At 55.7% G+C, this 27,976-nt stretch overlaps 3 protein-coding genes across 6 annotated transcripts in view; 1 reads left to right on the top strand and 2 right to left on the bottom strand.

The window, feature by feature from the left end:
* Window positions 1-215: 215 nt before the first annotated feature.
* On the bottom strand, window positions 216-10,956 carry RSAD1 (radical S-adenosyl methionine domain containing 1). Of its 2 annotated transcripts, XM_047707765.1 has the most exons (10): window positions 10,630-10,949; window positions 10,126-10,259; window positions 9,804-10,008; window positions 6,848-7,213; window positions 6,602-6,665; window positions 6,014-6,161; window positions 5,809-5,863; window positions 5,360-5,463; window positions 5,025-5,174; window positions 216-658 (listed from the first exon to the last, which is right to left on the bottom strand). In XM_047707765.1, the coding sequence occupies exons 1-9, from the start codon at window positions 10,762-10,764 to the stop codon at window positions 5,057-5,059; spliced, it is 1,329 nt and encodes a 442-aa protein (XP_047563721.1). In that variant the 5' UTR covers window positions 10,765-10,949; the 3' UTR covers window positions 216-658; window positions 5,025-5,056. The 2 variants fall into 2 exon arrangements, with proteins under 2 accessions (XP_047563721.1, XP_047563722.1); XM_047707766.1 differs by lacking the exons at window positions 216-658; window positions 5,025-5,174 and having other exon boundaries at window positions 5,621-5,863; window positions 10,630-10,956.
* A 2,301-nt stretch (window positions 10,957-13,257) lies between these two features.
* ACSF2 (acyl-CoA synthetase family member 2) overlaps window positions 13,258-27,976 on the bottom strand; it is a 35,076-nt gene continuing 20,357 nt past the window's right edge. Inside the window, exons 2-16 of one of the 2 annotated variants that reach the window (XM_047707758.1) lie at window positions 25,992-26,187; window positions 25,488-25,616; window positions 25,185-25,238; window positions 24,759-24,877; window positions 24,477-24,642; window positions 23,824-23,919; window positions 23,518-23,675; window positions 23,133-23,224; window positions 22,772-22,848; window positions 16,173-16,280; window positions 14,842-14,993; window positions 14,117-14,258; window positions 13,909-14,019; window positions 13,674-13,742; window positions 13,258-13,404 (exon numbers count right to left, since the gene is read on the bottom strand). In XM_047707758.1, the coding sequence (XP_047563714.1) occupies window positions 13,354-13,404; window positions 13,674-13,742; window positions 13,909-14,019; window positions 14,117-14,258; window positions 14,842-14,993; window positions 16,173-16,280; window positions 22,772-22,848; window positions 23,133-23,224; window positions 23,518-23,675; window positions 23,824-23,919; window positions 24,477-24,642; window positions 24,759-24,877; window positions 25,185-25,238; window positions 25,488-25,616; window positions 25,992-26,187 (1,720 nt within the window). In that variant the 3' untranslated portion in view covers window positions 13,258-13,353. The remainder of the gene's footprint in view (window positions 13,405-13,673; window positions 13,743-13,908; window positions 14,020-14,116; window positions 14,259-14,841; window positions 14,994-16,172; window positions 16,281-22,771; window positions 22,849-23,132; window positions 23,225-23,517; window positions 23,676-23,823; window positions 23,920-24,476; window positions 24,643-24,758; window positions 24,878-25,184; window positions 25,239-25,487; window positions 25,617-25,991; window positions 26,188-27,976) is intronic. The other variant, XM_047707759.1, reaches the window with a different exon arrangement.
* On the top strand, window positions 17,901-22,360 carry CHAD (chondroadherin). 2 transcript variants are annotated; one of them, XM_047707761.1, is made up of 4 exons: window positions 17,901-19,217; window positions 21,031-21,194; window positions 21,463-21,608; window positions 21,929-22,360. In XM_047707761.1, exons 1-3 carry the CDS (start codon window positions 18,297-18,299, stop codon window positions 21,602-21,604), a joined length of 1,227 nt encoding a protein of 408 aa, XP_047563717.1. In that variant the 5' UTR covers window positions 17,901-18,296; the 3' UTR covers window positions 21,605-21,608; window positions 21,929-22,360. The 2 variants fall into 2 exon arrangements, with proteins under 2 accessions (XP_047563717.1, XP_047563716.1); XM_047707760.1 differs by having other exon boundaries at window positions 21,836-22,360.

Below are 27,976 nucleotides of genomic sequence, written 5' to 3'. Positions count from 1 at the left end.
TCCCGGGGCTCCTACAGCAGTTCAAGGCCACTGTCACAGTCCCCCTAACCGGGTCCAACAGGGCAGGCAGATCCTCTCCCGTGGGTCCTCAGGGAGCAGCACTCAAGGAGGGCTAGTAGACATTTTGAACAATTAACGCAACCTATCACCCAAGTTATTCCCCCCTTGTCTTAGCACCTTTGGGCTGCTGTAACAAAAGTAACACAACCTGGGTATGTTCAACAATAACTATTTACTTCTCAGTTCTGGAGGCGGGGGAAGTCCAAGATCAAGGTGCAGGCAGATTTCCAGTCCTCGGAGGGTCCACATCCTGGTTTGCAGACATCCACATCTTCTCAGGTGGTGGAGCGAGTCGGGGAGTCCTCTGGGGCCTCTTTTAGAAAAACTAAGGCTCCACCCTCATGACCTAGTCACCGCCCAAAGGTCCCACCTCCTAATACTGTCCCCTTGGGGACTCTGTTTTGACGTATGAATTCCTGGGGGCCAGGAGCCAAAAACACAGACTTTACAGCAATCCTATTATTTCAAGTCCTTTTCTTTGCAGCATGTAGTCCTGTCCCAGGAAGGGGACGGCCTCGCTGTTGGTGCCTCTTCGGGAGGGAAAACAGACACCTCAAGTTCAGCTACATGGTGCCGGGCAAACACAGCAGCTTCAAGCCTGAGGGACAGAGGCCAGAAAGCAGTCAGAAATCTGCCTAATTTAAGAGACAGGTTAACCGACCTGTTATGAAATGACGATGTAGCAGAAAGTTCTGGATGTCCAGAAGCATTACACCATGGTGTGCTACTTTCTCCTCACACGACTTGAGTCAAGAATCTCTCTGAATGTCCCCGTGTGTAAAATGAAAATTAAAAATAGCTGCCCCGCGGGGGTGCCCAGGTGGCTCAGTCAGTTAAGCGTCCGCCTTCAGCTCAGGTCATGGTCCCAGGGTCCTGGGATCAAGCCCCTCATCGGGCTCCCAGCTCATCGGGGAGCCTGCTTCTCCCTCTGCCTCTGCCTGCCGCTCCCCCTGTTTCTGCTTGCTTTCTCCTTCTCTCTTTCTCTCTGGGTCAAATACATTAAAAAAAAAAAAAATCTAAAATAAATAAATAAATAAAAATAAAATAGCTGTCCTGGGGCACCTGGCTGATTCAGTCAGTAGAACATGTGGCTCTCGATCTTGTGGCCTCGAGGTTGAGCCCCATGTTGGGTATAGAGCCTACTTAAAAAAAATAACTAAAATAGAATAAAATACCATAAAATAAAATCGCTGTTCTGCCCACTGCACACTGCCTGGTTGGGGATGGGGACAACTCAGTTTAAGGCTTAAACTGGTAACACGGCTCTTAGAGCCCGTGGAAGGTTTGGTCCCTCGGTTTGTAACCATACACTCAGACATACTCCACTTCCCCAACTCCTCTCATCACTTCGTCCCCAAAGTGGCTTCTTGTCCCCCCTTTCATTTGTTCCTGTGCTCTCAGCCTGCTGGGTGGGAAGATGACAACCAGAGCCTCACTAGGGCAGAGGAGAAACCCCCTGATGGATGAACCACGGAAGGCCCAAGACAAAGATGGGGGGACCCCACTCCACCAAATCATGTCAGAAAGGAGCCATGTTCCCCTCGATTCTCCTAACGTCATCCCCTCGGGATGGAAGGGGGAAATGTCAGCGCTTCCCAAACTGGCCCACATGTAAAAGCTAGCTGCCGGGGTGCCTGGGGGCCTCACTGGGTTAAGCCTCTGCCTTCGGCTCAGGTCATGATCCAAGGGGTCCTCAGATCCAGCCCCGCACATCTGGCTCTCTCTGCTCAGCAGGGAGCCTCCTACCGCCCCCCCCCCCCCCACCTTCCTGCCTCTCTGCTTACTTGCAATCTCTCTCTCTTAAAAAGTAAACAAACAGGGGCGCCTGGGTGGCTCAGTGGGTTAAAGCCTCTGCCTTCGGCTCAGGTCATGATCCCAGGGTCTGGGATCGAGCTCTCTGCTCAGCCGGGAGCCTGCTTCCCTACCCCCCTGCCTGCCTCTACCCCCCTGCCTGCCTCTCTGCCTACTTGTGATCTCTGTCAAATAAATAAATAAAATATTTTTTAAAAAAATAAACAAACAAAAATAATAATAAAAGCTAGCAGCCTTAGGCTCTACTTGCCAGAGATTCTGACTAGGATGCTCAGAGTGGGAGGAGGCCCAGTCACAGAAGGTGATCCATGCCACCCCCACTGGGCTCTGGCTCCCGTCTAAGCCCTCTGCACCTGCCTCTGGAGGTGCCCCAGCAGGGAGGGCCCAGACATCTCAAGTAACATGAGCCCTGGCAGCTGGGAGAAACCCGAGTGTGCCTAGGTTATCTGATGGGGCACCTGCCCCAGCCCGTGCTCACTTCTTGGGTATCAAGCTCATGGGAAGCCTAGGGAAGAAAGGTGTCTGTCCCCCCCTCCCTCCCAGGAGCACAGCTCACCCTTCCAGCGCCCCAGGGCCAGAGGGGGAGGTAAAAACACACACAAAAAAACAAACAAAAAAAAAACCGAAGGCACCCTTTCTAGCTCCCGGCCCTTCAAAACCAAACTCCCAGCAGGCTTAGCTTGCCCGCCTGTCTTTACCGATAACCTTGGGCTTTATCTCTCCACCCATTTATCAACTGAGTTCCTCCAGGGCTGGGTGGGTCTTATTCCTCTCTGCACGCCCCGCCCCTAGCGGAGCACACCATTAGTGCTTGCTGAATATTTAATGAATAAAGGAGAGCTAGTAACACTAACCACCTTACCGCAGGGTCAGAGAAGGACTGATACTCACACCCGCTAGGTGCCCAGGAAATGCACGTGCTCCCACATCTGAGGGGATGCAGGGAACCCCATCCTTAGTCACCCGGCCAGAGGCTGCGCTGAGCATGCTTCGATGAGCACCGGTACTAAATTATGTTTGACATCACAGGACCCTTTGATATGCTAAGGTAAGAAAGTTACAGAACCTCTTCACAGAAAAATGCCCCCTTCCTCTCTCTCTCTCTCTCTCTCTCCCCCTTACCCCTGTCTCTCTCTCTCACATACACATACACCCTGCATACAATTTCTAGGTTAAGAGTTTCAGCCCTTTGGGCACCTGAGTGGCTCAGTGGGTTAAAGCCTCTGCCTTCAGCTCAGGTCATGATCTCAGGGTCCTAGGATCGAGTCCCGCATAGGGAGGGAGCCCGCTTCCCCCTCCTTCTCGGCGTGCCTCACTGCCTACTTGTGATCTCTCTCTCTGTCAAATAAATAAATAAAATCTTAAAAAAAAAAAAGAAAGAAAGAAATGGGGAAAGCTCCTTTTTTATGGATGAATGGCAGTTACAAACGTGGACAGGGTGTTAGAGTTAGGAACGCACGTTCTGCACCTCCCGGTATAGTCACTGATTTCCGCAAGGATCAGTAGGGAATGCTGACATCGTTGCCGCAGTGACTGTTAGGGAACAGGGCATTCATTTGGTCTCAAGGTATCACCCTACTAATAATCTATTCATTTCCACGAAAAATGTACTTGGATGACGGGCAGGTTGGCCATCCACCCCCTTCGTCACGTGATCAAAATCAGCATTATTGAGAGTGGGCTGACCTGCCATATTGTGTACCTTGAGCTACACGGTATCTGTGTGTACCTCCTGCCAGACTGTTTTACCTAAACCCAATCATTAGTAAACAGATAACACCCAGAATGTGGGACATTCTGTAAGATAAGTGGCCTCCACTCAGAAAAATTTACTGTCATAAAAATAAACAAAAAGGAAGGAGGCTTTTTCAAAAGAAACCAAACATATGTGATGGCCATAAGTAAAACATAAAATGTCCCTGGAGCCTGTGGCCTTCCCCTCCCCCCACCCCTCCCCCCACCCTCTGCTCTGGCCAAGGAACTTGATGGTGTTTTGGAGACATTTGGGGGAAATAACAAAAAGGACCAGACGTCACTGCATGAATGGACACTTTCTCAGGTTGACAGCAGGGCTGTGGTCATGCAGGAGAATGTTCTTTTTCTTAAGAGATACAAGCTGAAATCTTTGATGTCTACACCTTTCTTTCAAAGGGTGCAGCAAAGAAAAAGAAAGAGCGAGCGAGCTGGCTATTCAGAGGTAAAGTAAATGTGGCCAGAACTTAGCAGTCAGGAACTCTACAGGCTCAGCATAACGTCTGGAAACATGGCTCTTTTCTCTTTTTACAGGTTGGAGATGTCCTTGGTGACATTCCGAATGCTTGCTCTTTCCAGACTGTACAGACACCCCACAGCGAAGGCTATGTGCTTTACATTGAACTGTGCTTTTAACTTTTCTGTAGGCTTGGAATCTTTCAAAATGGAATGTACAGTGGGGGAAGGACTCAGCCCTGGACGAAGGCTCGGCCCCCCAGAGCAGGATTCTACCCTCCAGGGAAGAAGGCTGGACAAAGAAGACCAAGGTCAAGGCGGGCTCACTGAGTTTGTTAGGCTGTTTAAATAAAACCAGGCAAATGTTTCTGTAGGTAAAAGGCCAGGGGAAAATTACCAGGCTCTGGGTGTTCCTGAATTCTTTCTTCTCTCCTCCCCTTTCCCTGCTTACCTCCCTCCCCCCTTCACTCTCTAGAGGGAAGGGGTGTAGAGGGGAGGGAAGTGGGGGGTTGCAGGAGGGTCCTGAGGCTCTGGCACCCCAGACATAACGATGGTTGCCCAAAGAGAAAGGGTAAGGCCTGTTCTGATCTTTCCTACTGTCCTCAGAGTCTGGCAGGCCGCTGTACTGGATGTAGGCACGGGCCCCCCAGCACACGCCAGGGGGACCTCTATGCCCTGCCCTATGTTGTAGGGACTAGAAGCCTGAGAGCTAGAGTTCTCAGAATCTCTTGCCAGCCAGGATTTGCTTTAGAGCCCACTAGCGAGAGGCACTTGCAGAATCCATTACTCCTTCTCTGGTGGTGGTGGGTGGACCTGATACCAGTTCCCAAACCAGAAATGTCCTCCCATGCACCTTGCTGTAGCCATGCCCCTGGGGATGCCAAGTCTGGGCACTGAGACGGCACCTGCCAGTGAAGAGCATCAGTCCTGCCCCCAAAGCCCACCTGGCGTGGTCCTGTGACACAGGAATGTCCAGTCATCCTCCTTGCACAGGGGAGGGAGTCCTCTGCGCCCAGGCTTCTTGGAGTAGAGGCAGGAGGGTCAGCAGCAGACAGTCTAGCACAGCCAGACCCTCCCAGGAACACCGAAGACCCCTGGAAAAACAAGAGGCCTGGGTGTGACCGCTTCATCTTACTGATTTCAATCCTCGCCCTTCAGCAGTATGAAGCCCCCAGCCACCCGGCCCCCCCATCCGTCCTTTTCTCTCCTGGGCCCGTGGATCTGTAGTCAGGGCTCCCTGGGCCTCCTGGTTCCTGCCCCCCACCCCCCCACGACACACCTGTGATCCAGCAGCAACAGGCCCTGCACCAGCAGCACCTTCACCTCCTGGCTTACTCCAAACACGTCCCAGAGGCTCAGGTCGGGCTCAAACTGCCCCCAGTGCTGGGAAAGCAGAAGGGGGAGGGGTGCAGAGACCATGGCGGGGAGCTGGCCAGGCTACTCTGGTCCCCTGTCTGGGGGTCTGCACAGGGATTTCTGCAATGACCCATGCCATCTAGAGTGGGGGGGAGGGGCTGCGGCCCTAGTCCAGGGTCCTCACCATGGCCCCACCCTGCCCAGCGTTTCTGCCCATCAGGCCCTGGCTGGGCCAAGGCCAACCTCCAGCTGCCCGGCCCAGAGAACTAGGTTTGCATCTGCGGTGCCTGTGGGCATGCACAGAAGGGAGAGGGATTCTGCAAGATCTAGGAGAAGGAAGTGATGTGCCACAGCCCCCCACCACCACCTTACCTGGTGAGTGATCCCCACGTCCGTACGCAGCCCCATGGCCAAAACTTCCTCTAGCCTGGGAGAACAACCATCAGCCTGTCTTGTAGAGGAGACATAGGCCTCCCCCATACTTAAACACACATATAAGGACATGTGGGATGGGAAGGGAGGGGGGAAGGGCAAGGCAGGACGGCTCTGGGGGTGCAGGCCCCCCTCAGATGCTCACAGCTCCAGCCGGCCCAGGGGGACGCGCCTTCGGGTGCCATGTCCAAACCGCATCACCTCTTTCATCCAGTTATCCGGCTCCAGGGTCTGGATCCGAGCCTCCCGGGTGTGGCTCCCGGCCCCATGGGGCGCAAATCGCCCGTGGGCCCCTGGCAACATCAAGCAACCCCATTTCAGTAGCCACAAAATGCTGGGTGCTTGCCAGCTCAGAGTTGAATCAGTGGTTCTCAAGATGTGGTCCCTGGACGGGTATCATCTAATATGCTAGACATGTCAATTACTCCAACCAAGCCCGCCCAATCAGAAACTCTGGCTGTGGGGCCTAGCGATCCACGTTTTAACAGGCCCTCCCGGTAATTCTGATAAACGTGCTAACAACTGAGAACCACAGTGCCAGGCACTACATCCAGCATCTCAAAATATGTATTCAATGGCTCCACAAAATTTGTGTTATTTGTTGCTGCACTTTATGCAGAAGAAAAGAGAGGCTCGGAGAGGTTAATAAGTGGCCCAAGACCACACAGCCGTGACGTTCCGCTCCTGAGTCATCCCTTCTCTGGTTCACGGTTCAGGTTCACTGGGGACTCACCGGGCCCAATGCCAAGGTACTGACCACACTGCCAGTAAGTCCAATTGTGAGTACTGAGCGCCCCCTGCGGGGAGGGAGGGAATAGTCCGTTCAGAGTGAAGAAGGTGGGCCCCTTTCTGCTAAGGTAAGGGCCACCTGGATAGAAGGTCCTAGCTGAGGCCTGGAGAGCAGCCAGCAGAAACCACCCTCCCCAGAGGGCCACAGTTCTCCAGTCCTGGCTTAGCCTGCCTGTTCCCCAGCACTTACATTCCGGGCGAAGTTGGAGACCTCATACTGGCGGAAGCCGGCCTCCCGGAGCATGGCCCGTCCCTCCTGGTACATTGCAGCAGCGAGCTCGGGGTCAGGGGCAGGAAGGGTGCCCCGCTGCACGTAGGTGAAGAGTGCGGTGCCCCGCTCCAGGCTCAGCTGGTAGAGGGAGATGTGGTCGTCACAGCAGCCCAGCAGCGTCTGCAACTGCCCAAGCCACGGCCCCACCTTCTGGGCGGGCAGCCCCAGCATCAGGTCCACAGACACGCGGCCGGGGAAGAGGCGCCGCGCCTCTGCTAGTGTCTGCAGAGCATCGCGGGCCGAGTGTGTCCGCCCCAGCAGCTGGAGCTCGGTGTCATCCAGGGACTGAGGAAAGAGGGTCGGGTATAAGCACAGAGGCCAGCTCAGAGTCAGACAGGAACATGTGACCGACCTTACTGAGGACAGATACACAGGACGCAGCAGGGAGCCAGAAGGCCATGGTCAAGCCATGACCAAGGGTTACGGTTCACTGTGCGCAAAGCGTTTTTTTAAATTTTTTTTTTAAGATTTTACTTATTTAATTGACAGACAGAGGTCACAGAGTAGGCAGAGAGGCAGGCAGAGAGAGGGGGGAAGCAAGCTCCCTGCTGAGCAGAGAGCCCGATGTGGGGCGCGATCCCAGGACCCTGGGATCACGACCCAAGCCGAAGGCAGCGGCTTAACCCACTGAGCCACCCAGGTGCCCCCGCAAAGCGTTTTTAAACAACATGTAATGTATCCTGATAATCCTCCGACATTAGCTCTACTTTATAGATTAAAAAAAAACTAAGCTTTAGACGTGTTAGGGGCTCTTGGGTGGCTCAGCCAGTTAAGCGTCTGCCTTGGGCTCAGGTCCTGATCCCAGGGTCCTGGGATCCACCCCCTCCTCCGCTCATGCTCTCTTGTGTGCTCGCTCTGTCCTTCTCTCTCAAATAAATAAATAAAGTCTTAAAAAAAAAAAAAAAAAAAGAAATGCCAAGTAACTTGTCCAAGGTCACACAAAGACCTTGGATTTAGGACTGTCTGACTCCAAAGCCAAGAGTGTGTTTAAGTTTTTCCTTTTTGAAAAATACTTTAAACCTCCAGAAAAACTGAAAGACCAGTACCATAAACACCTTCATTTAGATTCAGCAAGTAACATTTCGCCACATTTGCTTTGTCTCTAAATATACTCGGATGTGATTACAATGTTGAATCATTTGGCAGTAAGTGATCGGCTAGCACTGACCAAAAGAATTTTCCGGGATGACAGAGATGTCCTCTGTCTGCACTATACAATACAGCAGACACTAACCACATGTGGCTATTTAATTTTAAGTTAGCTAAATTTTAATAACCATATTCCAAGTGCTTGCTGACATGTGGTCAGTGGCTATTGTACAGGTCACTGCAGATATAGAACATTGTAGTAGAATATGCGAGCCACTGACCACATGCTAGTGAGCACTTGCAATGTGGTGGCTTTCATGTAATTAACTTAAACACTGTACCCCTGCACCCCTAAATACTCAAGTGCGCATTTCCTAAGAACAAGGACACTCTCTTACATAACCACAGTCCGATTATAGAGTTCAGGAAACGTAACACTGACACGACACCATTATCTAATACAGAGTCATATTCAAAGCTGTCCCAATAATGCCCACTGTAGTAACTTCCCTTTGCCACCCGAATCCAGGATCCAACTGGGTCACACACTGCAGTTAGCTCTCATTGTTCCTTTTATCTCTTTGCGTCTAGATACTCACCCTTTGTCTTTCATGACATGACATTTTTGAAGCACACAGGACAGTTTTTAAAACGTCTCTTAGTAAGTTCTAGAGACTTACTGTACAACACTGTGCTTAAAGTTATTAATACCATACAGTACACTAAAAAATTTGTTTAGAGGGTAGATTGATCTCAAGTTATCTGTTCTTACCATAAAAAGGTCTTTTTAAGAAAAAAGTTTATTTACTTAAGTAATCTCTACTGTGGGGCCCACACTCACGACCCTGAGACCAAGAGTCACATACTCCACTGACTGAGCCAGTAAGGTGCTCCCAAAAAAGTCTTTTCATTTAGATTTTCCTGATGGTTCCTCACAATTAGATTTAAGATATGCATTTGGGGGCCAGAACAGCTTAGAAATTATGTGTCCTTTTCAGCATATCCCATTAGGACAAAGCCCTGACCCCAAACTCTATGGTAAGTGGTAGATGTATCAGAATACTAGACAATACTGGATATGGAAATACCAGGAGTCAACCTGAAAAGAATGTTTCTCCCCTACTTAAAAACCTTCAACAAGTCCCTTATCATCACTAGGCAAAAACCCAAATTCCCTAATATGATGCTCAAGGATTTTGGGCCCTACCCTGCTGCCTTGCCTCCAGCCTCTCCAGTTACAGAATGACTCCTAGCTCCCCAGAACATGCAAGACTCTTCCATATCCTGTGTCTTTTCCTCCCACACCCTCTTGTGGAAGTCCTCCTCCTCATTCAAAGATCACCTCCTCCAGGAAGGTGTCCAGGATTTCATCAGACTGAGATGCCCTTCAGGGCTGTACTCTGAAAGCCTTTTCTAGAGACTCCCTTTATCAGCAGCCTTTTCCATGCTTCAATGATCTGATGACCAGCCCGCCTTCTTCTGTGTCTCCAATCATGCAACAAAAAATTTTGAGTGTCTGCTATGTGCCAGGCACTATGGTGGGTACTTGGAATACTGTGATTTAAAAAAAAAAAAAAGGCATGCATGATCCCAGCCTCATAGAGCCTGTGGTCCAGCACAGCAGCAATTAAGCAGTGATAAGTGTCACCATTCACTTTCCCGTGCCTCCTGGGCCCTAGCACCTAGAGGAGCTCAATTAATGTTTGCCCAGTTAATGAATGTGACCAGAGGAGAGACAGCACTGCAGGTGTGGGTGTCCTGGGATGCAGTGGGTGAGATGGATTACCTGAAGCCCGATGGACAACCTGTTGACCCCTGCTGCCCCAAAAGCAGCCAGCCTGGAGCCTGGGGCGGAAGTGGGGTTGACCTCCAGTGTGACTTCGGAGTCTGCAGGCAGGTGAGCTACCTGGTCCACGGCCTCCAGGACAGCGGCCACGGTGCTGGGACTGGCCAGACTGGGGGTTCCCCCACCAAAGAACACAGATTCCACCCTGGGTAAAGAGGAGGAAGAAGATGAGACCTGAGGGAGTCCTCCGGGACGCCAGCACCGATCCTAGCTACTCCCCTCAAACAACTTTCAAGACCCTGCCTACAGCCCCAGTACCGACCTCTGCACCCCGCTGAGTCGCAGCAGCGTCCGAGCCTCGGTCACCAGACAGCTCCGCATGGCTGCCTCCTCCACGCCGCGGGGGATGTATTTGTTGAAATTGCAGTAACTGCAGCGCTTCTCACAGTACGGCCACTGGGGGGCAGGAGTGGATGAGCGGGGCGAGGGGTGACCCCAGGGGCCCAGGCTCCTTGTAGGGTTCCGTCGCACACATCCCCATCCCAAAGTCATCAACAGAGGCTGCACCATCTAAGCCACCTAACTCCCCAAGGCAGGTGGGACAGGGAATATTATGCCCACTTCATTAGGAGAAAACTGAGGCTCAGAGGGGAAATCACTCGGTTAAGGTCACGGAACTGGTGAGCACCAAAGGCTTCAGGTCTCTGATCCAGGGTACTTTCTTGCCAGGGCACCGCGTCCCGTCCCAGACCTCGTGAGTCTGGGTGACTTCCCTGCACCGCCGGCCGCCAGGTGGGCTCTGGCCCGCCGCCCCCGCCCCACTCACGTGCACGTAAAGCGCAGCGCGCGAGACCGGGGGCCCACGACTCGGGGATCCTCTCGCGTACTCTGCGTAGCGGCGCCTCTGGGCCATTTTGGCCGCGGCTCTGCAGCCGCGGGCCCGGGCCCCGGGGAGCGCCATGGCGCGCGTTGTGGCGGGGAGAGGCGGGTGCGCCGGGACATCCGGCCGACACGCGCCCGGGTCGCACGGGAGTGCGCCGAGCCGGGTCCGCTGGGCCGCCCCGGCGGAAGGAAGAGCGGCTGGGTGACCTCGGACCTCGCGTCCCGAGACGTCTCGGCAGGGCCTGGGGCCTCGCTGCTGCGGCGCCACCTGCCGGTCACGGACGCGCTCTCCGCAGCCGCGTGTCCGTCTTTTTCCAGGGCGGGGACGGGGCTCAGCCGCGGTCCTTTTTTCACCCTGTCCGAGGGCGAGTTCCTCGACCCACCCAGGAATTCTGAGTCCGTTCAATCAGTTCCTTCACATTTTATGTGCCTGGCTCAGGGCTGGGCACTGGGGAACATCCAGATGCACAAAACCGGGTCGCAGTACAGGTGCTTAAGACAGGAGGGAGCCAAACCAGTAAGAGACAAAGGGCGACAGATGCTAATTAGGTATCTGCTGAATACCAGGGCAGTGTGCTCTGTGTTATGCTGCGGATCTGATGCGAGGGCCGTGGAGTCAGTGGGGGAAGGAGAGGGGTTGGATGCTGAAGGTGCAGAAATTCCCAGGGGCAGCTGGCTTGGCCAGGAGAGTAAGCTTTTATCTCCTGGATCAGCCCAACCTGGCCACCGATTGGGAGAGGAGAAGGTGGTGTATGTAGGAAAGAGGCGGTGCAGGTGAAAGGCTGCAGAAGCAAGCACCTGAAGAAATTTGATAAAGTGGAAAGATCACGGGCTTTGGAGCCAGACAGCTGGGTTCTAATTCCAGCTGTGCAGCCTTGGGTAAGAATCTGAACCTCTCTGAGTTTCTAGTTTCACTATTTGTGATATGGGGATAGTGCCTACTTGGTAGGGTTGTTGGGAAAATTTCAAGAGAAGATGCATATGAAAACATCTAGCACAGCACCAGGCACTGGAAGGATCCTGAACTTCCACTGATTTTCTGAAAAGTAAATAGGAGGGGTGCCTGGGTGGCTCGAGTCATTAAGCGCCTGCCTTCAGCTCAGGTCCTGATCCCTGGATCCAGTCCTGCATCTGGCTCCCTATCCAGCGGGAAGCCTGCTTCTCCCTCTCCCACTCCCCCTGCTTGTGTTCCCTCCTTTGCTCTCTGTCAAATAAATAAATAAAATCTTTAAAAAAAAAAAAAAAAGTAAAGAGGAGGCTGCTGCTGGAGGGGGCAGAAACACTGGGAGGTGAGTACAGAAAGCAGCAGGAAAGTTTTGGCCTCTGTGAGCTGGAAACCGATGCTCCTTTAGGAACCCAGCTGTTTTGTTTCTTGGGTCAAGCTCCAGCATGCTCCATCTGACCTCGCATCAAGGAAGCCCCAGGCTCATCTATTTAAAAAAAGATGGGTTGTTTTGGGGGTAGGTAGGGGAATAACAGAATGTGGGATGATAACTAAAGGTTATGGAGTTTCTTTTTAAGGTGATGAAGATGTTTAAAGTGGACTTTGGGAAACAAACGTAACATTGTGTGTCAACTCTACTTCAATGAAAAACAATTGATTTGGGGATGATTCCACATATCTACGAATACACTAAAAACCTACATTGAGTAAGAGACTTTAAATGAGTGAATTGGATAGTATATGCAATATTATCTTAATAAAGCATTTATTGGGGCACCTGGGTGGCTCAGTGGGTTAAAGCCTCTGCCTTCAGCTAGGATCATGATCCCAGGGTCCTGGGATGGAAGCCCACATCGGGCTCTCTGCTCAGCGGGGGGCCTACTTCCCCTTCCCCCGCCTGCCTCTCTGCTTACTTGTGATCTCTGTCAAACAAATAAATAAAATCTTTTAAAAAAAAGGAAAAAATAAAGCATTTATTATTTTTTTAAGATTTTATTTATTTGAAAGAGAGGCAGTGAGAGAGAGAGAGAGCGCGCACAAGTTGAGGGAACCAGAGAAGCAGACTCACCGCTGAGCAGGAAACCCAACATGGGGCTCCATCCCAGAACCCCAGATCATGACCTAAGCCAAAGGCAGATGCTTAACTGACTGAGCCACCCAGGCGCCCCAGCTTTTATTGTTTTAAAAGGAATACTTCTTGCTGGACCAATTGGACAATGTGAAAAAGCAATGAGTATACCTTAAAAAAAAAAATCAGGTCGCTGGGGCGCCTGAGTGGCTCAGTGGGTTAAGCCGCTGCCTTCGGCTCAGGTTATGATCCCAGGTCCTGGGTTCGAGCCCTGCATCGGGATTTCTGCTCAGGAGGGAGCCTGCTTCCTCCTCTCTCTCTGCCCGCCTCTCTGCTTACTTGTGATTTCTCTCTGTCAAATAAATAAATAAAATCTTTAAAAAAAAAAAATCAGGTCGGTATCTCAAAGGGATTGAATGAGCATTAAATTAAGTCGATAATGCACGCTAGAGTACTTAGCACCATCGTGACAAGGAATGGGAGGTCTGAAAGCGCCTCCTCCCTTCTCCAGCCCATAGCAGCTGCCAAGACAGCACGCCAGCAAGAGACCAACAACCAAAGAAAACACAGAAACTCTTTATGTCAAATCACAAAGACAGGCGGGAATGTGGGGGAAGGGCAGGGAGGGCCTGGGAGGACCCCTCCCAATCCCCTATTCACAGGTTTAGATGTTGTTCCATCTGCTCTCGAAGTTTGAATTTCTGGATCTAGAGGAAAAAGCACAGAGTGAGAGCCAGGCTGGGGCCTCTGCCAGCAACAGTGACCAGCTGGCTTGGTTTGCCTGAGACTGAGGAGCTTTTAGGGTAAAGCCAGGAAAGACTGGGACAAACAAGGATGAGCTACTTAGTCACTCTACTGCCAGCCTCTGGGCAGACTCTTTTGCCCACCGCTGAGGGAGGCATTGGTGGGACCATCTAGGCCTTCTGGGAACCTAGGACCCCAGGCCCCCCTGCCCCTCTCTGGTCCCTTTACATACCTTTCCTGAGACGGTGAGGGGGAAGTTTGTGACAAACACAACATAGCGGGGAATCTTGAAGTGGGAGATCTGCAGACCAGAGGGAGATAAAGCGTGAGGCTGGGTGAGGTCACGGGTTTAGGGAGATGGGGTGCAGGGGAAGACTGGGACAGTGGGACCAAGGGCTGGCTGGCTGGCAGGGAGAGAGGGTTGAATAATGAAGCAACATCAGCTTGGGGCTGGTTGAGGCTCCCACCTTCCCTTTGCAGAAAGCCTTGATCTCCTCCTCTGTGGTGTTCTCCCCCTTCTTCAGGCGAATGCAGGCACAGATTTCCTCCCCCATCCGGTAGTCCTTCACTCCCACCACCTTCCCCCACCAGAGACAGAGATTAGAAATTGCCACACCCATCCCTAGTTCCTGCTCCTGAGGGCTCCCCTGGGCTCACCTGGGCTGGGTGTCTCACCTGTACTTCCTGCACCTGCGGGTGTGTGTGAAAGAAGTCCTCGAGCTCTGCGGGGTAGATGTTCTCACCGCCCCGGATGATCATATCCTTGGAGCGGCCCACGATCTTGCAGAAGCCCTGCTTGTCCATCACGGCGATGTCTCTGCGAGGAAGCCCAGGAATGGCCTCTCACCTCTGCTTCCTCCAACTGGGTCGCTTCCCTACTCGTCAAACATTTATTGAGCACCTACTGTGTATCTCGCACTGCTCTAGAGTCTGGGGGATATAGCATGAACATGACATTCCGTATATACGCTTTACATGGCGGGCTTTTTTTTTTTTTTTTTTTTTTAAATCATTCGGGTCTCAGTTCAAACATGTCCACCTTACAGAGGCTTTCTCTGATCCCCCTCCCTGCCAGTCTCAGAGAAGCGCCCCTCTCCACCACTGCCACTTTCTTTCCTCTGACCCTGTTTTACTGTCCTCGTGGTGTTTAGACATGTGGAGAGTAAGAGCAGACCCTCATCATCTTGCCTCCCCTTGGACGGCCAGCATCCCGAACAGCGCTAGCCCTGGGAGGCGCATGAGAAGAACTTGTTCCGTGGACAGATCAGTGAGTCTTGGCTTAGATTTTGCAGACACGGTTCTCCCTGTTTTAGTTTCATGTTTCCAGCTCAGCCTCGGACTGCGTCCCCTCCCTGCCCGCCCAGCCCCAGCCTCACTGCAGCCCCGAGCTGCCTCCTCACCCTGTCCGGTACCACTTGTCCTGTCCGATTATCTCCTCGGTCTTCTGGGGCTCGCCCCAGTAGCCCAGCATGACGCAGTACCCTCGGATCCATAGCTCTCCGGGCGTGTTCAGCTCCACCAGCGTCCCCGTCTTCACGTTCACGATCTGGGCCTGGGACCGAGCAGCCTCAGACTGGGGCCTCCTGCCGCTTCACCTTGGGGAGTGGGGGGAGCCCTCGGGGACGGCTTTGCCCCTCCACCCCCATATCCCCCGGCTCTGCCCATCCCAATCCAGGGAAGGGAGACAAAGATGGGAGTGGATCCACCGCCAGCCAGACACCTGGATGGGGCTGGAAGAAGGGCCCAGGCGAGGAGGTCCTGGGCAAGCAGAGGGGGCCTGTGGAGGGCCAGGTCAGTTGAAGAATTACAAACTGTGCAGAAGAGAAGGGAGTCTCCTCTTATTTCCCTTTAAGCAGCAAATAAAGAAGCCAAAGAGGTGGTGTGGCCGGGCCATGTGAACAGGAGGAGACAGAGAGGCAGAGTCTGAGAGCCCTAGTAGAGAAAGGAGCCACAGCCAATGTGCAAGAAAAGCCTAGTCTGTGTGCCTCGGGGTCTGCATCTGAGAAATGGGGAGAACTCCGCCTGCCCCTGTCTGTCCTACAGGTGGGCATCCCAGTGAGTGGCAGTGAGGCAGTGAGGCCCCTGGGAAGGGGCTGATGTCACTGCGCACTCACTCCATGGAGCAGGCAGGAGAGGTCTGCACCAGCATGGCGGCGAGCCTCTGGAGAAGGGCTGTGTGCGCAGTGACCCCAGCAGGGCCAGGGGAAACCAGGCACAGGCTGGCCTCAAGCACCCATGTTGGGGCAGGCAAGGAGCCACGGCTGGGCATTTCAGAGGAAAAGATGCTCTGGGTCAGCCTTCAAGGTGCAAGGGGCCCTCTGAGGGACAGGCTGCTTGGGAATTGGAGTGTTTATGCCAAGCAAATGGAGGAGCTCTGCGGAAGGCGGGGCGGGGCGGGGGGAGGCATGTGGGAGAGAAAGAGCTGTGTAGGAAAAATCACTGTGCTCTGGCTCCTCTTTGAGGCTGTCCTGGCCGCCCTGAGACAGACAGTGGGGCTTGGCAAAAACACACCTCAGACAGGAAGGGAGGCTGCGGAGTTCAGCCAATGCCCCAGCTCTTCCCTCTCAGGCCTCAGCCCACAGAAAGAGCCCCAGGCCAGGCCGGAGGAGGACCCTGCAGCTGGGGGAGAGGGGAGGTGGTGTCTCTAAGTGAAGGCAATAAACGTCCCCAGGGGATGTGCCTGAGCTGAGGGATGGGCCGTGGGGTCTGAAGGGCTGGGGCTGGGGCTCACCTCTGTGTGAGCCATAACTCTGCCCACGCTTTCTGCCTTCTGCTCCACAGTGTCCTCGGGGAAGTTCAGGAAGGTCACAGGACTATTCTCGGTGGTTCCGTAAGCCACCTAGAAGATCGGAAAAGGGTGTTCAGAGGGAGCCCCGAGACTGCAGAGGGGAGGGCGAGCTACCCTAGGGGAATGGGAAGGAACCCGGGAGAAAGAGGAAAGCAGCCGAGTGGTGAGAAACAGGGCATCTGGGCAGAGGTCAGGGATCCGGAGACAGAGGTGCGAGAGTGCTGAGCACATGAGCTCCACGAGCTGGGGCCCCAGGTCTGAATTAAAATCGAGAGCAGGGAAACCACTAGCCAGCGCCGTCTCTCTGCTTCCTGGAGCAGCCATGGGCCTGAGCCCATGGCTCCCTGGGTTACCGATGCCCCAGCCTTCTCTCCCTCAGGCCCAGGCTGTCTTCGCACCCCCTTCCTGATCGCACATCACAACATCCCCTACCCCTGCCTTCCAAACTGAAGGTCTCATAAACTTGATGAGAAAGCCAGCCTGCCTGGGCCCAGCTGGGACCTGCGAAGATACAACCAACCCACCCACCCACCCGAAACTGGGGGACAATGCCTGGGCTTGGGTGGGTGATCCCCCAGATTTGGAGAGTTTCCTGTAAGTTTACTTCCATCAAAATTAAAATGTAGCCAAATCGAGTGTTTAAAAGCCAGTGGCACCTTCCCCACCCAACACTTCTAGTGGTTGGAATATCCTGATCAGCAGAAAACCAGAAGCCAGCCTTGGAGGAGCCTAAATACCACCAGGGAATGTTCTGAGCCAACTATGACCGCCCCCCCCCCCCCAGAGGCAATGGGTAAAAGGAGCTTGGGAGAGGGGCTAGCTACACTGTATTCTAGGCTCCTGATCAGCAAAGACAACAGATCTTTGACCATCCTCCACCTCCCAGCCTCCCCCAGTTTCCTCTGTGTTAGCTGGCACACTGTGGGGGGGGGGGGGGCGGTGGGAGTGCTGGCCCTGCCCCTCCCCCTCTCAAACACAGACAACAACCCCTACCCTGCAGCAGAGAGCTCAGACTCTGCCTGCCTCCCCTCCTCTTTCCACAGGAATCCGGACATGGTGGCTGGCAAGTGGACACACAGAGACCTGGTCAGCCAGGGCAGGGCTGCCCACAGGACCAGAGCCATCCGGGGCTGGTCCCTGGTAGCCAGGATCTGACCCCCCCACCCCATAGTCCTGGGGCCACTGCCCAGGTGTGGCCTCTGCCAAGTACACCTTGGCGCCACTCTGGCCACCACCCTGAGAGACCCCTCAGGGGCAGGTCCTGACCACTGGGGGTGGGGATGAGGCGAGGGAGGTATTTTAGGGAGACAAAGGGTGGGGAGACTGGTGGGGAGGGGGAGATGGTGCGACTGTATTCCTTCAGTTGTCCCCACTCGGTGCCTGCGGTCTTCGATGTGTCTGCGAGTTCTGAGGGACGCCCCCCACTCCCCGCCCGTTTCCACATTTCGGGTTAGCCTTCAACCGCGGAAAACCGGGATAGAGTGCAGGGGACAGAAACTCAAGCCCTGGGCTGGGGGAGAGGGGTCAGAGAGCAGCTGCGGCGGGGAAGGAGCCCCCATTTCCTTCGGGTTGGCCCGCAGTCCAGCCGGAAGGGGGAGCCCGCCGCCAGCGCGGCTCTCACGCTCGGCGGGCGCCGCACAGAAGTGCCATTAAAGCGCCGCCGGCCTGCCGACCGCGGCGAGACTCGCGTCCGGCTGTCCGGCCCCGCTTCCTCCCTCCCCGGGGCCAGGGCGCCGCGCCGAGTGTGCATGGTGGGGGGTGCCATGGGGGCGCGAACTGGAGCAAACAAGTCAGTTTGGGAACGCCTCCTCTCTCCAGTGTAAACTCGGGACTCTGGACGCACCCGCACCCGCACCCTCAGTCCCCAAAGGATGGGGAAAGGAGGTGGGGGGGTGGGGTGGGAGGGAGACAGGATCTGAGCGCAGGGAGAAAGGGTGCTGCGACTCGGGGCGAGGCTCGGGGGTCACGGACCCGCCCCCGCACAGTCGCCAGCTGGGGGCAGGGCCCCGCCCCTCCCCGTAGAGGGCGGGGGCGCATCTCCGGAGGGAGTTAAGCCCGGTGGCCTGGATGCTCCACGTAGGAGCTGGCTCCGGCTGCAGGCTGCGGTCAGGGCCACCGTATAAAGAGGGCCGGAGCCCAGAGTGCCGAGGACTTGCCGCTGCTCGCGCCCCGCCGCCGCTGCCCCCCAGGCCCCGGCCCCAGGTGTCCCTGGCCATGGCCCCACCGATGCTCTTGCTCAGCCTCGGCCTCCTGGCCAGCCTGCTGCCGGCCCTGGCTGCCTGCCCCCAGAACTGCCACTGCCACAGCGACTTGCAGCACGTCATCTGCGACAAGGTGGGGCTGCAGAAGATCCCCAAGGTGTCTGAGAAGACCAAACTGCTCAACCTGCAGCGCAACAACTTCCCGGTGCTGGCCACCAACTCGTTCCGGGCCATGCCGAACCTCGTGTCGCTGCACCTGCAGCACTGCCAGATCCGCGAGGTGGCGGCCGGTGCCTTCCGGGGCCTCAAGCAGCTCATCTACCTGTACCTGTCCCACAACGACATCCGCGTGCTGCGTGCGGGCGCCTTCGATGACCTGACCGAGCTCACCTACCTCTACCTGGACCACAACAAGGTGACCGAGCTGCCCCGAGGGCTGCTCTCCCCACTGGTCAACCTTTTCATCCTGCAGCTCAGTAACAACAAGATTCGGGAGCTGCGCGCCGGCGCCTTCCAGGGCGCCAAGGATCTGCGCTGGCTCTACCTGTCCGGAAACGCCCTCAGCTCGCTGCAGCCCGGCGCTCTGGACGATGTGGAGAACCTCGCCAAGTTCCACCTGGACAGCAACCAGCTGTCCAGCTACCCCTCGTCGGCTCTCAGCAAGCTGCGGGTAGTGGAGGAGCTGAAGCTGTCCCACAACCCCCTGAAAAGCATTCCTGACAGTGCCTTCCAGTCTTTCGGCAGGTACCTGGAGACCCTATCGCTGGACGACACCAACCTGGAGAAGGTGAGCCGCTGGCCGCCGAGCTCCGCCCCCGCTCCTCTTCCACCAAGGGGCCCCGTGGATCTGGGGCCACAGCTGGGCACCATCCCTTCTTCCCTAACATTGCTTCTGTCTCTCTGGCTGTCTCCAAGGCGAGCCGCTCAGCCGCCTCTGTACCTCATCCGGCCTCATCCCCACCCTAAATCCTGTCCCACTTTCCCTGTCCCCAGTCTCAGCCCCTGCCCTCCGAGGATTCCTACTTATAGACAGACCTGGCTCCAGCGGTGGCCCCTGGGAGGCCTGTCCAGTACTCCCGAACCCCCCTGCTGTGGGTGGGAGCCCCCTCTTCCTGTTGGGCCTTCCGTCCCTCCTCTGCTGTGTTTTTCTTGTCTCCAGTAATCCTACCGCCCCATAAAGGAAGGTTTGTTTATTGAGAAGCTTACCAGAGGAGCTGGGCAGATCAGGCCCACAAAGAGACCCTGTTCTTGGTGGGGGGGGGGGTGTCTGTGGGTGCTGAGGTGGGGTCGGGGGCCAGGGCATGAGGGGAAAGCAAACAGCCCCAGGAAGAAGACCTCCTCCATGTGCCCCAGAGGCTCTGGTGAATGTCCTCCCTCTCCTCCTGCTCACACACATCCACACCCCACTGCATTCCCAGGTCCATTTCTACTGAGGGGGGCCCAGGAAACAGGGGCTTCCCCAGGGTGCAGGAATGGCACTCAGGGGCTCTGTGAAGGGGCAAAGGCGGGAGCCACAGAGCACTGTCAGCCTTTGGCCTAAGACTCCAGGTGTCTCTCTGTGGAGAAGACTGGTTGTGCCTCAGTGTTCCCCAGACCACGGACAACTCTTTGGCCACCCCGATCACCAGACCCATCTCCTGGCTACAGCCTTATTCAGTCCTTTCTGCCTGGGGTTGGGGCAGAATCCCTTCTTGGGACTGGAAAATCACTCTGGTACAGGGGCTTCGGCCAGGAGGCTTGGGTGGGGACCAGGGTAAGGTGTAGAAGACCGTCACGAGAGCAGTCTTGTTCCAGGGAACTGCACACCCCTCCCTGAGCCACAGACACAGGGACGAGGGCAGAACCATACCTGGATGGCTGCCAACCTTTGTCTGGGTGGATGGAGCCCACCCATCTTCAGCCCCGGCCCCTCCAGAGATAAAGTCAGGGTTCCCCGTGCCCCACCAGTGCCAGAGTGGGCTTTTAGTGGGGAGCAGAGCAGGACAGCAGGGACCGATCTGGGGCAGGGGAGGCCAGGCAGGACTGTGATGCCTGGGCCAAGATGTGGGCCCCAATAGAATGTTTCCTCTGGAGCCATCCAGCCGGGCCAAAGGCCCCACCAAGGAGACTCCACAAATAGCTTCTGGCAAACAGTGAGGGAGGGAGCAGTGAGGACAGAGTTGGGGGAAGTCCCAGGACCCTGGGGCTGTGGGGAGACTGGGCTCATTGCCCATCCGACCAAACACTGACCAGCTTTACCAGTTGCCAACTTGGGCCGCTGGAGCCAAACTCTGGCTGCCTCCCCGGTCCCAGTGTTTGTGCAGGGAGCGTGGTGCCAGGGAAAGAGGAGTTGGGTGTGGTCCTGCAGCTACTGTTTACTCGCTAGTGTGACCCTGGGCAAGAGACTCCCTGCCCGGTACCCCATCTGCATTTTGGAAACACCAGCACCTATGTCAATAGAGGGTTGTACAGATTAGATCATCGGAGAGAACCTAGACGTGCTGAAATTCCTCGCCGAACCACTGGTTCTGTCCAGGGAAGGACCCTGTCCTCTGGGACCATAGTGCTGGGAGAGGCTGGCTGGGGCTGGGGTGCTCACTCCTGTCCACCTCACTCCCCAGTTCTCTGACGGTGCCTTCCTGGGTGTGACCACCCTGAAACACGTCCACCTGGAGAACAACCGCTTGACCCAGCTGCCCTCCAACTTCCCCTTCGACAGCCTAGAGACCCTCACCCTTACCAACAACCCCTGGAAGTGTACCTGCCAGCTCCGGGGTCTTCGGAGGTGAGAACAACACCCCTCCTCACGGCCCCAGCCCTGGAACCCACTCTCAGGGGACAGAGGGGAGATACCCTGGCCCCGCACGGAAACATCTGGGTCATATATCCTAGATCCGCTACCTAGTAGGTGTGGGAGCCTAGGAGTTTGTCACATTGAAGATGACGGTTCCAGGCCACCCTATAGATAAGTCCGTCCTGGCCCCCGGCTTGCCGTCCCCTCCCCCGAACTCCCATATCTCTCCCCCAAGTCCAGTGACTCTCTGTCTCTCTAGGTGGCTGGAAGCCAAGACTTCCCGCCCTGATGCCACTTGTGCCTCGCCCGCCAAGTTCAAAGGCCAGCATATCCGTGACACGGACGCTTTCCGCGGCTGCAAGTTCCCCACTAAGAGGTCCAAGAAAGCTGGCCGCCATTAAACAGGTGGGGGGACAGGTGGGCAGGTTCCCCGTTCCCTTCCCGGAGATTCCAGCAAGGGAGGAGGGTGTCCCCACAAAGGGGCTTGCAGACCCCCCATTTGTGTAGAGAGAGGAGGGGAGGGCTGGGCTCCCCTCTAAGGGGGAAAATGATACTGCCCAGGACTCCCACCATCCTGTGCAAGCCTCCTCTGGGTTGTTGGGCTCCTGACACCAAACTCTGCCTCACTACAGGTCCTGACCCAGCCGGTCCTGGTGACCGGCCTCTGCCTTCAGCTGGAGAAACTACTGACCTTCCCACCTCTGACCCCCACCTTCTCCCCACAGCCTCTGCTGGCACACAGAGCTGTCCACATCTAGACACGTCCTGGCAGGGGGACTCGGGCGCTCCAGCACGAACCCAGGTCCACCTGACAGTGAGAGCTCCAGCACGCCTGGCCCCACATCATGGCTCCTCTCAGAGAAGCTGTTGCCAAGACCCCAAGTCCTTCAGAACCAAAACAGGGTGGCCATCAGGATGGCCGGCCTTCCAGAATCTTCCTTCCCTCTGCTCCCCTTTCCGTTTGGAAACAAACATCAGATCCTTGCCCCACCCCTCGTTCCCAAAAGAGTCTATAAGCCCATACCCCAACTCTGCCGGCCACACGGCCCCCCCCACTTGCCAGGACACTCTAGCGGGACACTGGTGCTTTGCCGCATACCCTCCCATGCTGCACTCCTTTCCTAGATTTTCATAAATATAAATTTATGTATATGTAATATTTACTCCCCTGTCACCTATTTTTTTTTAAGATTTTATTTATTTATTTTTGCAAGAGAGAGCAAGCGAGTGAGCATGAGCTGGGGGGAGGGGCAGAGGGAGAAGCAGGCTCCCCGCTGAGCAGGGAGCCCAATGCGGGACTCCATCCCAGGACTCTGGGATCATGACCTGAGCAGAAGCAGACTCTTAACCGATGGAGCCACCCAGGTGGCCCCCTGTCACCTGTTTCTGTAATTCACAAGCTACTGGAGGTCAGACTTTCTCACATCTGCTTTCTGGAATGAGGACCAGCTGAGAGGGTCTTCCTTGGAGATCTGGCCTGAACCCATCCCCACACCCACCAGTCTTGCTCTCACCCCAGCCCAGCCTGTGCCCTGCCCATAGCTGCAGCCCAGCCTCCTTCCACTCACCACCATTTCCTTCATGTTCAGCTTGTCAATCATGGCTCGGATCAGCTCTGGGGGTGCAGAGGCCCCACCAACCACACCTGAATCAGAGAGAGGACTGACACAACCCCCCCGCTTCTCCAGGCCCAGTGGACCCACTTCCCCTATAGCTCCTTCTAGAGAAGAATATTCCCCTCTCACCCTTGACCCTGGACTTACTCCTACAGCTGGCAGCCGGCCTTGGGCTGGTGTCCAGGGATGCTAAGTATTTGCCTCCCACCCACCCACTTTTCTACAGTGATCTTGTTGCCCCTAAACAAAAGACTGGGCATATATCTAGCTCACCAGACCAATCCTGGCCTGGCCACCCTTGGCCCTATCCCACCTCCACGCATGGACGAGATGTCATAACTGGAGAAGTCTGGCTGGTTCAGAATGTCCACGAACATTGTGGGGGTGCCATACAGGAAGGAGCCTCTGTGTAAGGTGGGGGAGGTCTCAAAATCAGGCTGGGAAGGGGAAGAGAACTCCCTCTTCTCACCCATCCCACCCTGAACCTGCAGTAAGGACCAAGGCTGCATAAGTGGGAAACAAGGAAAAGCTCTCAGAGGCAGGAACTGGTCCTCCCCTGGGAGTCCCCCGTTACCCCTGGTCTCCATTTCTCTGGGCTGAAGGGAGGAGACATCTCCAGAAGGGATCAGGGCCCAGGAGTCAGGAATAGGAGGGTCTCATCAGCCCCTGAGAAGGGGGGGCTGCCCACTGATGCCCACCTCTCTTTGTTGATGGCCTCCAGCGCCTTCTTGCCATCAAAGGTCGGAGAGGATAGGATGAGGGTGGTGCCATACATCAAGCTCACCATTGTGCCCCCCACAGACCCCAGACAGTGGTACAAGGGGCTGGGCAAGACCATCCGTGTCTCCTCAGGTGTCTGGAGATGGAGGCGGGAAGCCAGTTCTATCCTGGAGCCCAAAGGCCCAGGAACCAGTTCATCTAGCCAGCAGGGGGAGCCCCACAAGTACCTCCCGCCCCACAAGCGCCCCCGCCACCCCCTCGCAGGCCTGGGCTAGGCCCCTCACCTTCAGGTGCAACTTAAGCCGTTCCCCTATCAGGTTGGAGTTGTTGACAATGTTGTAGTGGGAGAGGGTGGCCCCCTTGGGTCTGCCTGTTGTCCCCTGTTAAGACAAGCAGGTGATGCCTAGCCTCCCACTCCCTATCTCCTTCCCCACTCTGGGCCCCGGGTGGGAGAGCCCTGGAACGGGGCATCAGGAGACGGGGACTATTGCCCCAGATCCATTCATTCATTGACCATGCATTCACAAAGGCTCAGCACACGCCCGCTCAGTGCCAGGTGTTGGGATGCAGAGATGGGGAGAGTAAGCCACTCACAGAGCAGCTCAGAGGACTCTGTGGCCCACCAGCAGATTCCCAACCCAGGCCTCAGTTTCCTCATCAGCTACATGGGGGGGCGGATCTATCAGCTCTGGCCTGTGGTGGCCCAGTGCGTCTGGCCCAGTGCTGACAACGAGAAGATGAGGGGAGGGGAGCATGTGACAAGGACACCAGTGGCCGACGCTTTTCCAGGGCAGAGAGGACAGCTAGGGCTGGCCCCAGGAGAGCATCTGCCCTCTGGACCTCCACGGCCATCTCTTCTATCTTGTGCAAGTGTCAGCCGGGGTGGATGGGGGGAGCACACCAGCCGGGGTGCGGGGCCTAGAGGCCTCTGCCCTACCGAGGTGAACTGGATGTTGATGGGGTCATGGCAAGACAGGAACTGCTGGCTGTACTGGAGCCGGGCCCGATGCCGCTCTTTGCCTCCGGCCGCCACCACCTCCTTCAGGAGCAGGGTCCCCGGCAGAGGGTCATCCACCGAGATGACCGTGGTCAGGTCTGGGAGCCTGCGAGTAGGGAGGGTGGCGAGAGTCAGAGCCTGGACAGACACGAACCTCATCCCCAGGGGTGCAGGGGCTGGGGGGCTACACTATGTGCCCTTCCCAATGTGGGACACCCTTACCTCTGACTGTTCAAGGCCCCTGGCTCAGCCTTCTCCAACTCTGGACAGATCTGCTTCAAGATTTGATAGTATTGCTGGGTCTTGAATTGCTTGGGGAAAGCGAGGGCTTTGCAGCCTACCTGTGGGGATGGGGCCGTGCCCCCCCAGCACAGTCAGCGAGGAGCTCCAGGCAGGGGCTCTGAGTAGTTCTAGCCATTACTCTATCTCTCTCTCACACACACACCACCTCACCCATCCACCACCACCCTGACACACACATGTGCCCCCTTCAACACACACACCAGCCTCGCGTCAACCAACCACCCTCTCCTCCCACCCTCTAAGGAAAGATAGACTCTGGGGGTCCCCCACCTGTGCAGGCCCTCCCTGACCCCCCACCCGATCTGGCAGGACTGGCCAGGCCCCTCCCCAAGGAGAGGGTCCTACCTTCTTGAGGGCATACTCTAGTTCCATAGCCTGATAGGCTGGGTTCACCGACACCTGGTGGAGATAGTGAGGGGATGTCAGTCAGTATCTTTACTCAACCCTGCCCCTCTCCCTGCCCCTCCATTCTTAGGAGGCACAGAAACATCATGAAGTCAGAGGCAGTGCCCTACACTTCCAGGGCCTCCTTGGTAGGCTTCAGAAGAAAGCCCTACCTTCTGGTGGTTTGGGGGCCGAGGAGCCGGGGAGTCCCCCTGAATTATGCACCCCTACACATTCAGCTGTGTTGGTCAGGGCCCTGCTTACCAGAATGATGCCCGCCTGGGCGGTGGCCAGCTGCATGAGCACCCATGCATAGGAGTTGGGTCCCCACATGCCCAGCCTGTCGCCCTTGCAGAGACCAAGACTCAGGAGCCCAGAAGCGGCTTTGTCCACCTGGTGTAAACAGAGCACAAGAGGTGAGAGGCGGGTGAGCAGGAAGGGGCCTGTGACTCCCACCTCTGCCCTTGGCCCAGGGATTGCCATCACATCCCACTGAGAATGAGGGATGGGCAGATTCCCAGGCCTCCGTGGGCCTGGAGCTACTCCGAGTTCACAAGTATCCCAGGAGGGAGCAGCGGTACAGGGGACATCAGGGGCAGGTGGCCTCTTCTGCCTCAGCGCTGCCCCGTTCTCCTGCTATGCCCCACCCCCCACCCCGTCCTTAGGCAGCCCCAGCTACACACCCCCCACCCCCACAGCCTGCCGCTGTCCCTGCAGTTCCAGTTCCCCCAGTACCTGCCCACCTTTGGGGTTCAGACCAGGACCCACCTCCTCCTTGAGCTGGGCAAAGGTCAGCCTGATGTTTTCCTGGGACACGACCAAGGCCTCTCTGTCAGGGACCCTCTGTGCTGTGGCTTCCAGGCACTGCCCCACAGTCTTGTGGAGAAGACTATTGTTTGTGAAGCCCTGGACGTAGCTGAAGCCTCCAATGGGCAGGGGGACGGTGGCATCCGCCTCTCTGGAGCTGTGGGGAGACAGGGTTGTGGGGAGATGGGCTCCATGATGCCAGGCAGGGACATGGGAGGGGCTGCTAGAGAACCCCCCCCGCCCAGGACCCCCGGCCCAAGAGAAAGGCTTAGTTATTCTATAACTCTCAAACTGTACTCAAAAACAAAAACAACTAAACTATTAATTATTTTAAAAAACAAAAGCAGAAAAGGCCCCAGAAATAAAAGTATCACATGGTGGGCTTGGGCCTCCCTGTGCTCACCAGCCCCTCTGGGTGACAGGGGCCGGGCTCCTGCTGAGGCCTTGGCTGGTGGGCAGCGAGGAGCACAACAGGCCTCAGACCCTGTTCCCATCAGAGAGGGTGTGGCGTGGGGCCTGCGGGACAGCGGTGACCATTCCAGCTGCTGTGCCAGAAAGACCATGTGTATCTTCTGTTGATTGACTGCCTGGATCTTGTGGGGGAGAATTTCTGGGAAGAATCAGATATGCAGGGCAGAGGGGAGCAAAATGGGGTTCCCCCCTAAATGGGAGAGGAGCCTGCTGCCCTCTTCCAGGAGGCGGGCCACGAGGCAAGCTGGTGGGGAGGCTGCTCGGCCTGGCTGCCACTTTGGACCAGGAAGATGAGGAGGAGTTCCACAGTGGGAACACCCCTGGTAGCTTGGTGGGGAGTAGGTGACCACCAGGCTGGGATCAGAGATGGGGTGGCAGGGAGTGTCTGGGGTCTCATCCCAGGTATGTTGCTGGCGGGATGGGCACCTGCCAGACACCTTCTGTGTCCCATGTCACCTCCATGGGGCATCTATGGTTTCTGCCACTGAGACAGTTCCTTGGGATTCTGTCTTTTGGGGGGGCTTCAGTTTTCCCCTTCTGCAGCTGAACAGATCTGGGAGGTGTCTGTACCTTCTCAGAGGTCCTAGTGGGTAAAGCCCTTGTCGCCTTGGCTGTGACTTCCATAACACGCTCTATGCCTGCTTCTTTTTCGGTCTCTTTCCCCTCACTTCTGCCTCCCAGCACTACAGACCACCTACAGTCCTCTTTCTCTGGGGAATCCAAGTAAAGATACAGGGATTCTCCTCTCTAGGCCTCAGCTTCCCCACCTATTGACTAGTTTAAGGACTGGATCTGCTGGTTATTCTCGGGTGAAAGGGGATATTATCTTTTTTTTTTTTTTAAGATTTTATTTATTTATTTGACAGACAGAGATCACAAGTAGGCAGAGAGAGAAGAGGAAGCAGGCTCCCTGCTGAGCAGGGAGCCTGATTCAGGGCTCGATTCCAGGACCCTGAGATCATGACCTGAGCTGAAGGCAGAGGCTTTAACCCACTGAGACACCCAGGTGCCCCGAAAGGGGATATTATCTAAATGACCTAATTAATCTTTTCTCCTTCAAATGTTTTTTTTAATCTTTTTTTTTTTTTTTTTTTTTTTTGGTGGTCAGAGAGAGAGCACGAGCACAGGCAGGGGGAGCAGCAGACAGAGGGAGAAGCAGGCTTCCTGCTTAGCAAGGAGCCTGATGCTGAGCTCAATCCCAGAACCTTGGGATCATGACCTGAGCTGAAGGCAGATATTTAACTGACTGAACTACCCAGACGTCCCTCTTTCTTTTTTTTTTTTTTAAGTAGGCTCCATGCCTAAGGTGGAGCCCAGTGTGGTGCTTGAACTCATGACCCCGAGGTCAAGACCAGAGCTGAGATCAAGAGTTGGATACTTATCTGACTGAGCCACCCAGCCGCCCCCACCGGGTTAAAAGGGTTATGGTGAGTCACCTAGGCCACGTGGTTCCTGCAGATGAGCTGGGGCAGAAA

Source organism: Lutra lutra, chromosome 16 (assembly GCF_902655055.1).
Source record: "Lutra lutra chromosome 16, mLutLut1.2, whole genome shotgun sequence".
NCBI classification, from domain to species: Eukaryota; Metazoa; Chordata; class Mammalia; order Carnivora; family Mustelidae; genus Lutra; species Lutra lutra.
The sequence above is the reverse complement of the archived record's forward strand: the minus strand, read 5'-3'. Positions and strand labels throughout refer to the sequence as shown.